Source organism: Hipposideros armiger, unplaced genomic scaffold, assembly GCF_001890085.2.
Source record: "Hipposideros armiger isolate ML-2016 unplaced genomic scaffold, ASM189008v1 scaffold_590, whole genome shotgun sequence".
Classification (NCBI taxonomy): Eukaryota; Metazoa; Chordata; class Mammalia; order Chiroptera; family Hipposideridae; genus Hipposideros; species Hipposideros armiger.
In genome coordinates this window covers 1,090,491-1,102,841 of record NW_017731940.1, presented here as the reverse complement: position 1 = coordinate 1,102,841, position 12,351 = coordinate 1,090,491, and the positions used below count along the sequence as shown (strand labels likewise).

The following is a 12,351-nucleotide window of genomic DNA, read 5'->3' as shown; positions in this document are numbered from 1 at the left end:
CCCAGTGCCTTTGGGGTGGGACAGCCAACCCCAGCCAGGTCCTCAGGAGCCAGGATCAGGGGGCTTCACCTACATAGGGGAGTGGCCAGGCCCATCTGCCTGTCACCATCCCAGAGAGAGACAGGCCCTGAAAACCTTCCTCCAAATGTCATGCCATCTCTTCTAAAGTCTTCATAATCATGATAACTGTGTTTGTTGATTACTAATGAGCCAGCTGCCAGGCTAAGTGATTTTATATCAGTATCTCCATTTGATCCTCAAAAAAGCCTTGTAAGATAGGCACTATGGAGATCCTCATGGGTGAGTCAGAAAATATTGCCCATCATCTAATATATGCTTGAGACAACACAACAGTAACAATAGCATAAAAGGAAACAGTGTTCCCCAGAGATGTAAGGAAGGGAAATTAATGTCTGATGAAGGAGTGAGTCAAGTGAAGACAGAGGAATGGATTTCACAGGAAATATAAAGATGTGAAACTAATTCTTCAGAGGATATCCTCCACCTATACAATCTCACACAGAAGGCTTCACATCAAAAGATTAAAATAAACAAAACCCTGGTTTCTGGCTTCTTTTGAAAAATCAGCATTCCTGGCACCACTAGGCCCTCATTCTGATGTGGCAACATAGGTTGGAGTGAAGAAGCTGCTCCTTTAGATTGAGCATGTATGCTTGGGTTCAACACAGTCCCCACCACGCCCTAATGCCTTTCACCTGGCCCTTCCTCTCATTTGTACCACCTGCCCAGCAACAGCGAGCGTTTCAATTTGACTCCAGGGCAACCTCCTCTCAGCTGAATGGTGGAGCTCTGCTGCCACCTGGTGGTCACAGTTCATATGTTCCCTCATGTAGTCCTGATGTGGTCCATAGCCATTCATGCTGAATGTTTCATTTACTCCTCTCATCCACCCAGTGAGTAGGCATTGTACTCATCTTACAGATGACAACACAGAAAAGGTAAGTTCAGAAATTACTGATAAGAAAACAGACGAACGAGAGAAGTGTTTTGATCAGGAGATCCAAGATGGCGGAGTAGATAAACGTGCTTGCTTCATCCCGTGAACACATCAAAATTACAGCTAAATTATAAAGTAATCAACCTGGAGAACCATCTGAAGTTTTATAACTAAGGATATAAGAAGATGCCACATCGAGAATGGTAGAAGAAGTGGAGATGCAAAACTAGCCGACCCCAAACCTCCGTGTGGCGTATGCCAATTAGGAGGGTATCTTGGCCACAGAGGTTCCCCACGGAGGAGTAAGGGGCCCCAGCCTCACACTAGCCTCCCCAGCCTGGAGTACTAGTGCCGGGAAGAGGAGCCCCCACAATATCTGGCTGTGAAAAACACTGGGAATCCGACCATCTGGGTGGGACAGAAGACTGTAGGAAACCCAGATCTTCTCTTAAAGGACCCGCACAAGCACTCACTCTGGGCTCCAGTAGAGGGGCAGTGACTCTGGGGGCATTGGAGACATATGGGGAGAAAATGACTTGTGTAACTTCAGGGCGAAGACTGGAGGAACAGTCCCCATTTTTCCCTGTATGGGGTCCTCCTTCGATGCAGCCAGTTGGTGGGCACCATCTTTCCTGTGTTGAGCCCACCCTCATAGGCCAATTCTGAATCTGATTGGCCCGATGAGCTCCACTGCTCCACCCTGCTGACTCACTGAGACCCTGCCTCCACCCAACTCATGTACTACTGGAGGCTTTATCAGCAGCTGAACCTTATGGGAGCCAGCAGGTTACGGTAGTAGGCTTCAGAGTGTCCTTGCTTTTTGCAGAACTACCCCAGATCTGGTACTGGTGGCAGACGTCCTCGGTTCACAGTGTATCCTCTCCCATGTGCCTCCAGGTACAGCACAGGTAGCGACCAACCATGGATTGCTTTGTAGCTCCTACAGGCACTTCCCAGCCAGTCACAGGCAGTAGCTTACCTAGGCCTGTACCAGAGCACCTCCCAAGAGGCTCCAGAACCAACATACTTGGAGGTTGGCTTCAGACCACAGCAAAGCACCACCCAACTAGCTCCACAAAAGGCACACACAAAGAGCAGTCTCAACAGGCACCAGAGCTTGCTGGGGTGAATCCTACTCAGTGGGGTCAGTCCCATATACAGCAGCCCATAAGCTGTGGACATTGCCCAACCCCACAGCCAGTCAGCCTGAGAGCCAATACCACCTACTGACATGCTAACAGCAATCAAGGCTCAACTATAACAGGAGGGCACACACAACCCACACAAGGGACACTCCTGGAGCACCCAGCTCAGGTGACCAAGGAGACTGCTACTGGGCCCCATAGGACCCCTACTACTTAAGGCCATCTGGCAAAACTGGGAGACATAGTGGTCCTACCTAATACATAGAAATAAACACAGAGAGGCAGCCAAAATGAGGAAACACAGAAATATGTCCCAAATGAAAGAACAAGGGAAAACTCCAGAAAAAGAACTAAACAAAATGAAGGCAAGCAACCTACCAGAGACAGTTCAAAACAATGGTTATCAGGATGCTCAAGAAATGTAGTGAGAAGTTCAACAAAGAGAAGCAAGCATTAAAAAAGGACATAGAAACCATAAAAAAGAACCAGTCAGAAGTGAAGAATACAATAACTGACATGAGGAATGCACTAGAAGGAACCACCCGCAGAGTAGATGAAGCAGAGGATTGAATCATGACTTGGAAGACAAGGTAGCAGAAAACACCCAATCAGAACAGCAAAAAGAAAAAAGAATCCAAAAAAATGAGGATAGTTTAAGAGACCCCTGGGACAACATCAAACATAACAACAGTCGCATCATAGGGGTACCAGAAGGAGAAGAGAGAAAGCAAGGGATTGAGAATCTATTTGAAGAAATAATGACTGTAAACTTTCCTAACCTGGTGAGGGAAATAAACATACAAGCCCAGGAAGCACAGAGAGTCCCCTAAAAGATGAACCCAAACAGGCCCACACCAAGACATGTTATAATTAAAATGGCAAAGGTTAAAGATGAAGAGAAAATCCTAAAAGCAGGAAAAGAAAAGCCGTTAGTTATCACAAGGGAGCTTCCATAAGACTGTCAGCTGATTTCTCAACAGAGACTTTGCAGGCCAGAAGGGATTGGCATGAAATATTCAAAGTGATGAAAAACAAGGACCTACAATCAAGGGTACTCCACTCAGCAAGGCTATCATTTAAAATTGAAGGACAAATAAAGAGCTAAAAAGACAAGAAAAAGCTAAATGAGTTCATCACCACCAAACCAGTATTACAAGAATGTTAGAGGGACTTTTTTAAGATGGAAAAAAAAAAGATAAAAAGTATGAGTAATATGGGCCGACTGAGTGGTGCGCTGGTTAAGAGTTGGCTTGGGACGCCAGCTCTGAGCAGCAGGGCCCCTGTTTGGATCCCACATTAGAGCCAGTGATGCTGCGCCCTCTACAGCTAAGATGGTGAACAACAGCTTGGAACTGGGGCTGCTGTGAATTGCCGGAGATGGCGTAGGCTGCAGTGGGGCTGCAGTGTGCTGCCGTGAACTACTGTGAGAGGCTGGCAGCTGGCATGAGTGGCCAGCAGCCGGCATCAGCTGCCAAGAGCCACCATTAGCGGCCATCCAGTGGCTGGCAACTGATCTGCCTCACCTGGGAAAAGTGCAATGATAATACCAACATGGGCCAGTGAAGCAACATCCTCCACAACTAGACTGAAGGACAAAAGGACGGCAACTTGTCTGTTCCCCTCCCCAATTCCTCAATAAAATCTTAAAAAATATATATGAATAATAAAATGGCAATAACTATCTGTCAACAATTGTGTTCGATGTAAGTGGGTTAAATGCTTCAATGACAAATATAGGGTGGCTAAATGAATTTAAAAAAACAAAACCCTTACATATGCTGCCTACAAGAGTCTCACTTCAGATTGAAAGACACACACAGACAGAAAGTAAAGGGATGAAAAAAGTTATTTCATGAAAACGGGGGGGAAAAAAAAGCTGGGGTAGCAATACTTATTCCAGACAAAATAGACTTTAAAACAAAGGCTATAAGAGACAAAGAAGGACACAGTAATCTCATTTCAGGGCATTTTCCCCAAGAAACCCAAAATGCTACTTAGAGGGGACATGTGCATCCATATATTCATTGCAGCATTGTTTGGTGGCCAAAACGTGGAGGAAGCCAAGGTGTCCATCAATGGATGAACAAAGGGGAGGTGGTACATATGACCATGAAAGGTAAACGTTTTGAATCGATTCAGGACACCGAGGCAGTCACTCTTACCTCTGGGCATTTGCACATGCCCTGCCTCCCAACTTCCCCTAACTGCAGTTACCCATTGGGCCTCAGCTTGGACATCACTTCTTTCAGGAAGCCCTCCTTAGCTGGCCCCTTGCCTAGGCTCCAGCGGCACCTGGTATTGCCCCTCCTAACGCTTACACCGCCTCTGACTGTTGACTTGTCTCCTTCAACAGACTGTGGGCTTTGGGAGGACAGGGCCCCCATGTGTCTGATTGCTCGCTGTATTCCCAGCAGTGAAGACCAACTCCTAGAGGCACCAAAGGTGTGCTATCGACACTCCTTATATGAACACATCGATGAATGAGGGACCATTTTTATGTAAGTGTTCAGTGAACAAATGTCACACTGGAGTATCTGACTATCCAATGGTTAAAGTGACACAGATTCCAGAGACGTATTCATCTTTGAAGTCCTTTATTCCCAGTAGTTCACATCAGTTATTCACCAAGCCAGAGCTCATTATATTAACCAAGAATTCACTCATCTGATCTTTGAGATTGTAATCTTGTCCTCATGTCCAAAACGGGGCTGGGGCCCAAAAAGTTAAAGAGGTCTCACTCCCCTGCAGGTAGTAAGGAGCACCCCTGTGAATCAGTCTTCAACCCCTAAAGTCTAGTTGGGTTCATAGGCAAATACCTTAGCAGGTTCAATATGTGACAGCCTAACAGTGAACTAAACAAGACACAGTGCAATGGTTCTAGGCATTTTGGGGGGAAAAGGCACGTTATAGAGAGTCCCCTGGAGAAAATCCAGGCCATTCTCTATCTTCTCAATATGCATTTTCTCACCCTTCAGAGACTTTTAATCTCATCCCCTGGTCCACAAGAAACTGTAATCCATGTGCTACTGAATACATTTTAATTTTCCCTTCATGAGATAGATTTTGTTCCAAGTGTATTTCAGTTTTCTCCTTTCTGCCTACAAGAACATCCAATTTTGTTCAGGTCCCTTCTAATGGCACTTAATAAATATACATTCTGGGACCTGACAGGACAGGCTGTCCTACTTCAAACCACCTCTAAAGCTGCCTGTTCAAAACATCTGAGCTAGTACAAAGCTGAGAAGGGGCATGTCCTAGCGTATAGCTTATGGCCATTTCTGATCCCCAAGTCGCTTGTCCACCACCGCGTGTCTAGGTCAGAGGTCCCCCACTCTGGCCACACACTCATCAGCTGGAGAGCCTTCTGAGTTCCTGAGGCTCAGGCCACACCCCCAGAAAAATTACATCAGAATCCCCAGGTGGGGTCCTGGCCTCAGCCATACTTGAAAGCTGCCCAGGTGACGGCAGTAAGCGGCCACATGGAGAAACTTTTGAGCTAGGTAGGGTCCTAGCACACAGCAGGCTCTCGGTAAGTATTGTGGAGCCACAAATGGGTTTCTTATCTTATTATCTGCTCCCTTATGCTTCCTATCTGTATCAGGAATCTGAGCAGGAAAGAAAAAGAAAAATGAGTCAAGAGCATCTTGTAAAGTGAATGTGGGGCTGGGAGAGGGATTATGGGGACTGAGTTTCTCTAGCATTATGCAGTCTTCACGTTTTCACAAGCCCAAAGGTGGTGAGTTACAAGCTGTCTGACACAGACATGTCTATATTTCTTAAAAGCCCTCTAAACACCAGGGCTTACAGTTTAATAACATAGAGCTGTTCTTGGGGGTGAGTCTTAACTTCCACCTGTTTTTACACACACTCTAACTTGGGTTGGTTCCAAAATTTGTCATTTGTATTAAAGATCATGCTGGATCTCTTTGCTCTTCTATGAATCTTACGATTTACCTTAAGCCCAGAGTGACAACCTAAAGATGATAATTCAATAGCAGCTGAACCCAAAATTTCCCCAATGAGTCAGTCTTTCTTGAACAGAGCCGTTTTGAGGGGCTTCCGTTTTCAGGTTCTAGAAAGGAATGCTAATAGGTTTGATCTCACCAAATTCAAGAGTTTGGCTACCTGGAATGCAGTATTGAGAAGGCTCCTGTGGTAGAGCCTAGGCTGGTGGGAATGGACACCACGTTGATGAATGACATCTGCCGTGGGTTCGGGCATGGGAAGTGGAGCATGGATGCAAGTGCTGGGGCCATACGGAGACCACTTCCCGAATATCCTGCTACCTATGGTCATTTACATTTATTTACACTTCACAATTTGCAAGGAGCGTGCACATCATTAGCCTCATGTCATTCTCGCCACAACCCTAGGTTAGGTTTTTATGGGTGGGAGAACAGGGGTCGTGTCCTATGTCTAAGGTCCCACAGCCAACTGACATCACAACCGTTGCCTCCTGAAACTACTGGGGGTTCCCCCTGGCTCCCTTCCTTCCAGAAACAGGAAACCAAGCCATTACCTAATCTCCCCCACCACCAGGCCTGTGATCACCTGCTTCACAGTTTCCTCTGTGATTTGCATGCCTCTTTGTCCCCTAGTCCAGAGAACACAGCAGCAGAGTACAACTGCTGCCAACAGCCTCATATGCCCAAACGAACACACCCTCAAAATCCCTTCTCCCCTGGAACAGGCTCTGAATTTTCCTACACACATCCCAGAACTGTGATTTGGTCATGCCCACTCCCAGGCCCAGGCAAGGGTCTCCTGGGAACCTCTCCAGCTAGAGAAGGCCCTCTGGGGTTCACTGCCCAAGGTAACGCAGCTCCCAGTACAGAGACATAAAAGATGACTGGTCAGCTACGGTGCCTCCTGATATCACATGTAGTAAGTGAACTGTCAAGCCAGGCAGTTCTAGGATTCTCTAGCACCCCTACCTAGCACACAGGTAACATTCGCCTGGGAGACCCACTCCATGAGCAGGTCCAGATGGGGTCACAGGTAAGACTGGCCATTAGCCATGGCAAGTTCTTACCAACGTGGCCTGCCACCCAGGCTATGGACTGCAGGTTGCAATGACCTCTTTACAGAGATACCATAAGTGGTTCCCAACTGCTGCCTTTCGTGCCCACCCGTGCCAGGCAGTTTGCAAAGGCCCGCCCACCTCTTCTGTCTGCCTCCTGCGTGCCCTTCACCCCACCCTGGCCTGATGGCCCCTTCCGCCCCGCCTTGTCTTCCCTCCTGGGGTCACAGCCTCTAAGCCTCCCCATCCTTCGGCAGCATGGGCTCTGAGGAAGGCACCCTAGGAGGGCAAACTCCAGCCCCAAGGCATCGGGCTTGGGGCCCTGGCCAGGAAGCTGGAAGGCACATATCCCCTCTGTCCATTCACTTCCACGAGGCTCCATTCTGGGTTCCCCTTCTTGTCCTGGGCCTCTAGGACCGTCACAGGCTGGCCTGCTTGCAGACTCACTTCATGGCTGTTTCTGGCCACAAAGGGGTACACTGCCACCACCTGAAACATAAGAGTGACACAGAGATGGTGAGGGTGGGAAGCCAGACAGACCCAGCCCAGAGGAGCCCAGCCAACCCAGTCCCCACTGCTGGCCAGTCATCGCCTCCCACACACATACATCCTTTGTGCTGAAGATAACGGCTACTTCTGCTGCTTCCATCACTAGGCTCCGTTCTAGCACTTTGCCTGGTTCTGATTTTCACAATTCAATAACTCGTTTTTTGGATAAGGAAACTGAGACTCAGAGAAGCCAAGGAACTTATGCAAAATCACACAGGTAGTTTTTTAGAATGTGTCCACGAGGTTGTATAGCTATCACTGCTGTCTAATCCAAAACACGTTCATCACCCCAAAAAAGAAACCCCACACCAGTTAGCAGTCATGACCCATTCCCCCTGCCCCAGCCCCTGCCAACCACCGATCTACTTTCTGTCTCTATGCATTTGCTTATGCTGGGCATTTCATATCAATAGAATCCTACAAGCCGCGGCCTTCTGTGTCTACCTACCTGTGGTAGCATGTATCGGCACTTCCTTTCTTCAGGTCCCCACCCCCGGCCAGGACACTGGTGTGGCCTCTGATCGAGGCCCTGGCCTCACAGGGTAGTGGCCCCTCTGGATAGGAGGAAAATCGAAGCCCCACTTCCGGTGGCCATTAGAAGGCACACCTCCACGCTCTCCCAGACTCACCTGGGACCCAGTTGGGACGGAGGGGACTAGGGCTGGGGTGGGCTCTGGTGTTAGACGTCGGGAGTCCTCTGGAGGCCCCGCCTGCCCTCTGAGCTTCTCCTCACCAGGGACGACATGGTACAGCTCCAGTTTCCCAGCTGGCACGTACCCTCGCTGTCCTACAGGACATGCAGACTGTTATCTGGCTGTGGGCCACCTTCTCCATCCCTTTTAGTGATAGAGGAAGTCACCACCATTTATAAATGTCAATGCCTCCAACACAGCTTCTTAGCACTCCAGAGGGCCTGAAAAGGGCATCTAGGAACCTCACAAACCCACCCCCCACCCTGCACTGTCTCCACCGTCTGCTTGCACACCCCTGGTGACGGGGAGCTCACTCCCTACAGAGGCAGCCCACTCCATTTTGAACATCTCTGGCAGAGAGAAAAAGTTCTTCCTCTGGGATGAAAACTGCTTTCCTGGTGCTGACACCACAGGTCCCCTTCCCCTCTAGTGGCAGCACTGAGCTAGGTTGCTTCCTCGCACCTAAAAAACTGCCTTTTTCTTCTCCAAGTGCCCCTGGTTCCTTCTCCCGTCATAATTGCTCCGTTGCTGCTCTGGTTGTGCATTACGAACGCCCACCACTTCCTGAGGGTGCCCTTGGTGCCAGAACCGGCATTGATTATCTGGTGTTCACGTCACCTCGGGTCAGTACTGCTATCTCCGTTTTACTGCTGAGCCAGCCGAGCTCTGAGAGGCTCCGCAACCTCCCAGGTCATGCGGTTAGAAACGTGGCAGAGTTGGGAACCACACCCAGTCCCCTCAACCCCAGGGGCCTTGCATGAGCCGCCATCCAGCTATCCTTCAGTGTGAATCATGATTTCTGCTGGATTTGTACCATCTTCTTATTTTTTTTTTTAAAGATTTTTATTGGGGAATGGGATGGGAACAGTGCTGGGGAATTGGGGGAGGGGAACAGACAAGTTGCTGTCGTTTTGCTCTTTAGTCTAGTTGTGGAGGATGTTGCTTCACTGGCCCAAGTTGGCACCATCATTGCGCTCTTCCGGGCGAGGCAGATCAGTCGCCGGCTTCTGGACGGCCGCTCACGGCGGCTGCTGGCCGCTCACGCTGGCTGCTGGCCACACACAGTAGCCCATGGCAACCCACTGCCACAGGGGCTGCAGCCTACGGCCCTCACTGGCGACTCACAGCAGCCCAGCTCCAGGTCGAGCTGTTGTTCAGCATCTTAGCTGTAGAGGGCAGTGTCACTGGCCCTCATATGTGGGATCCGAACCGGGGCCCTCTGGCATCCCAAGCCAGCTCTTAACCATCGCGCCACTCGGCCGGCCCCCATTTTCTTAATTTTTTAATAGACTCACTTTTTAAAACTTTTCTTGTACTATACAATATGAATAAAGTTATGGGTTTATGTACTAGTTATGTTTTTTTCCAACACACGTTAAAGTCATTAAGTAACAATTATAATAACAAACTGTTTGAAGCCGGGACTCTGTCGGTAGATACCCTCCTAACAATCCTGTATAACCCTCATCCTGTGGGTCACATGCCATCTTGGGAAGACACTCGGCTGGGCCATCTCCTCCCGGATTCACGCTGCCACTTGCCCCTGCCCAGTTTCACTGGGGCACCCAAACCTGAGCAGCACACCCCTAGGGTGTAACCAGTGCAGAGGGGACAATATAACACCTCCCTTGCACCAGACATGAGACGTCTGTCCATGGAGCCGGGATCCAAGCAGCCCTTCTCTGTGAACCTCCATCTTTCAGGGTGATGCTGAAGTTCTGTCCACCCCGATGATCTGCGAGGTTCCCGGGGTAGGCTCCTTGTCTTCCTCGCACAGTGCCCAGCACACAGTAGGTGCTTGATCACGGATGTTGCAGGGAAAGACTCAACTCCTCTTTCTGGCATTTCATGCCCCCCACTAAGCTGGCTGAGCCCCTAGCCCTGCATTTTCAACTGTGCTCATTCTCATCCTGGATTTGCTCAGCCAGAGCTCATGAGGGTCCCCTTGTCTCCCCACTAGTGGCTTTCCCAGAGTGGGGGAAGAGTCCATGAAGTCCCACGTACCCCCGGTGTCCACCAGCCAGCGGTTGCTGTTGCCTTTGGTGTCCTTGTTTTGAAGGAGCGCCACAATTTGGCCCCGCAGCAGTGTTAGGTCCAGGGTCCCTGTCCCGCTGATGTTGCTTGTCACCTGGTACAGCTTTCCTGGGCCATACCTGCTCAGAAGAGCCTGCACCTGGCGTTCAGCCCCCGGCAGGAGTGGCTGAGAAGAGGAGAGACAGAGACAGACAGGTGCTTGAGTTAGCGCGTCAAAGCTGGGGCCGGTGTTTGCCCTCATGTGAGAGCCAGGAGTCCTGGGCAGACCCCATCTTACCCGTCCCTGATGGGCCCGTCCCGACTGGGGCAATAGTCCCTGACTAACAGATGTCGTCTGGACTGGGTGAGAAACACATGCTCAGTATCTAAAGGCATCTCCGAAAGAACCTCCAAAATCCCTTCCAGGTCTACACTACTGGGGTTTTCCACAATTCTAATTCAGGTTCTGAAATTGCTCAGTTACAGAACTCCAGGACAGGGCCCATTTTCTGTCCACAGCTCCAAGTTAAGTTACCCCCCAGGAAAATGCCTTGCATAAGTCTTTCAACCCCATTAGACTGTGAGCTTCACGAGGGCCCCAGACCTTCCTCATCCGGCATCTTAGCCAGCCAGCACAGGGCAGACACAGGGAGACCCTCCCACATCTATGCAGGAAGGGAATTCTGCCTTTTAGTCCATGAGTTTTCTGTCCGCCAAGTATTTATCAAGCACCTACTGTTTACAAGGCACGGTACCCTTGTGAATGGTGTGGCAGAAACACAAGAGGGAGCTTTGCCCTGATGGAAACTGCCATCTTATTGGGGAGAGTGGTTCTCCCAGCGGTGCTTTTAAGCTCCTCTGAGAATCTCCTGACAGGGCCCTTGTTTCTTCATTCAGTGCTTCCAGCAAAAGTATCAACAAGAAAGGGACTCAGGGGTGACTGTCCCCTTTCTGAGAAACAAAGAAGAAACTAAAAATGTTGAATGTAGATTTACTATATATTTTCTCTCTCTTCTTACATGTATGGATGTATATATATTCCCCCTGCCCCATGTTCTACATTGTTAGTTATATCTGGGTGGGGAGGTGCTGGGTTTAGGGAGGTAGACAGAGGTGCCCTTCGGGGATATCTGGGCATAGACTCTGCCATTACCTGTGCGCCAGTGGATTCACTGGGTCAGGATCAAGAACCAGGAGAACCTGATGTTTCAAATAGGCCCTTAAATGGAAGTGCAGAGACAGGCCAGCTTTTTTCCCAGAGCAGTGGTATTAACCTGAGTATAAAAGCCAGTGGGGTAGCAAACGCGTGCCTTCGTTCCCAAGTCTGGCAGCCCCTACCTGTGTAGAGAACACCAGCACTCCCTGAATGGAGCAGGATGGGGACAGGGAGAGGCGTGTGAAGGTGTCACTAGGATTGCTGCTGTCCTGAAGGCTACCTCACTCTTATGGGCTCTGTACCCTTAGCCAAATAAGTCAGGAATTTATAGGAGGTGTGTGTGTGTGTGTGTGTGTGTGTGTGTGTGTGTGTGTCAGGGGTGTGCAGGGGCGGGGAGGGGGGAGAAGGGGTCCCTTCTCTTCCTACCAATTTGAAACACACACTGGGATTATTACATTCCCATTTGTTTCTTCTTTTTGTTTTTCTGAGTCTTCTTTTTTCTACACTCAGCATGGATTGCTTTTCCAATAAGAAAACTGTTATTTTAAGTAGAGAGGAGGTTCCCATGACTCACTGGAGGAACGGCTCTGTTCATTTTCTGCATCCTTCCTTACTCCAAGCTGAAGGGCCTATGTCACACACATCCCGTCCCCAGTGAGACCTCTGCTGGGGCAGCCTCGGTGTGGGGGAGGGAGTGGGGACAGCTGGGCCCCAGGAACATGCGTCTCTCATGGTCTGTGACGCCCTCTGCACTCAGGCCAGGTGTGAACACTACCTGTACCTGCCCCGCAGTGCTGGGGCTCCTTACCTGTCTCTGT

The 12,351-nt window shown here is 49.6% G+C and overlaps 1 protein-coding gene across 1 annotated transcript in view; it reads right to left on the bottom strand.

The window, feature by feature from the left end:
• Positions 1-4,680: 4,680 nt before the first annotated feature.
• The window catches only part of ARHGEF37 (Rho guanine nucleotide exchange factor 37), a 48,139-nt gene continuing 40,468 nt past the window's right edge, over positions 4,681-12,351 (bottom strand). Inside the window, exons 10-12 of the mRNA XM_019624407.1 lie at positions 10,369-10,564; positions 8,302-8,459; positions 4,681-7,612 (exon numbers count right to left, since the gene is read on the bottom strand). Of these exons, the coding sequence (XP_019479952.1) occupies positions 7,403-7,612; positions 8,302-8,459; positions 10,369-10,564 (564 nt within the window). The 3' untranslated portion in view covers positions 4,681-7,402. The remainder of the gene's footprint in view (positions 7,613-8,301; positions 8,460-10,368; positions 10,565-12,351) is intronic.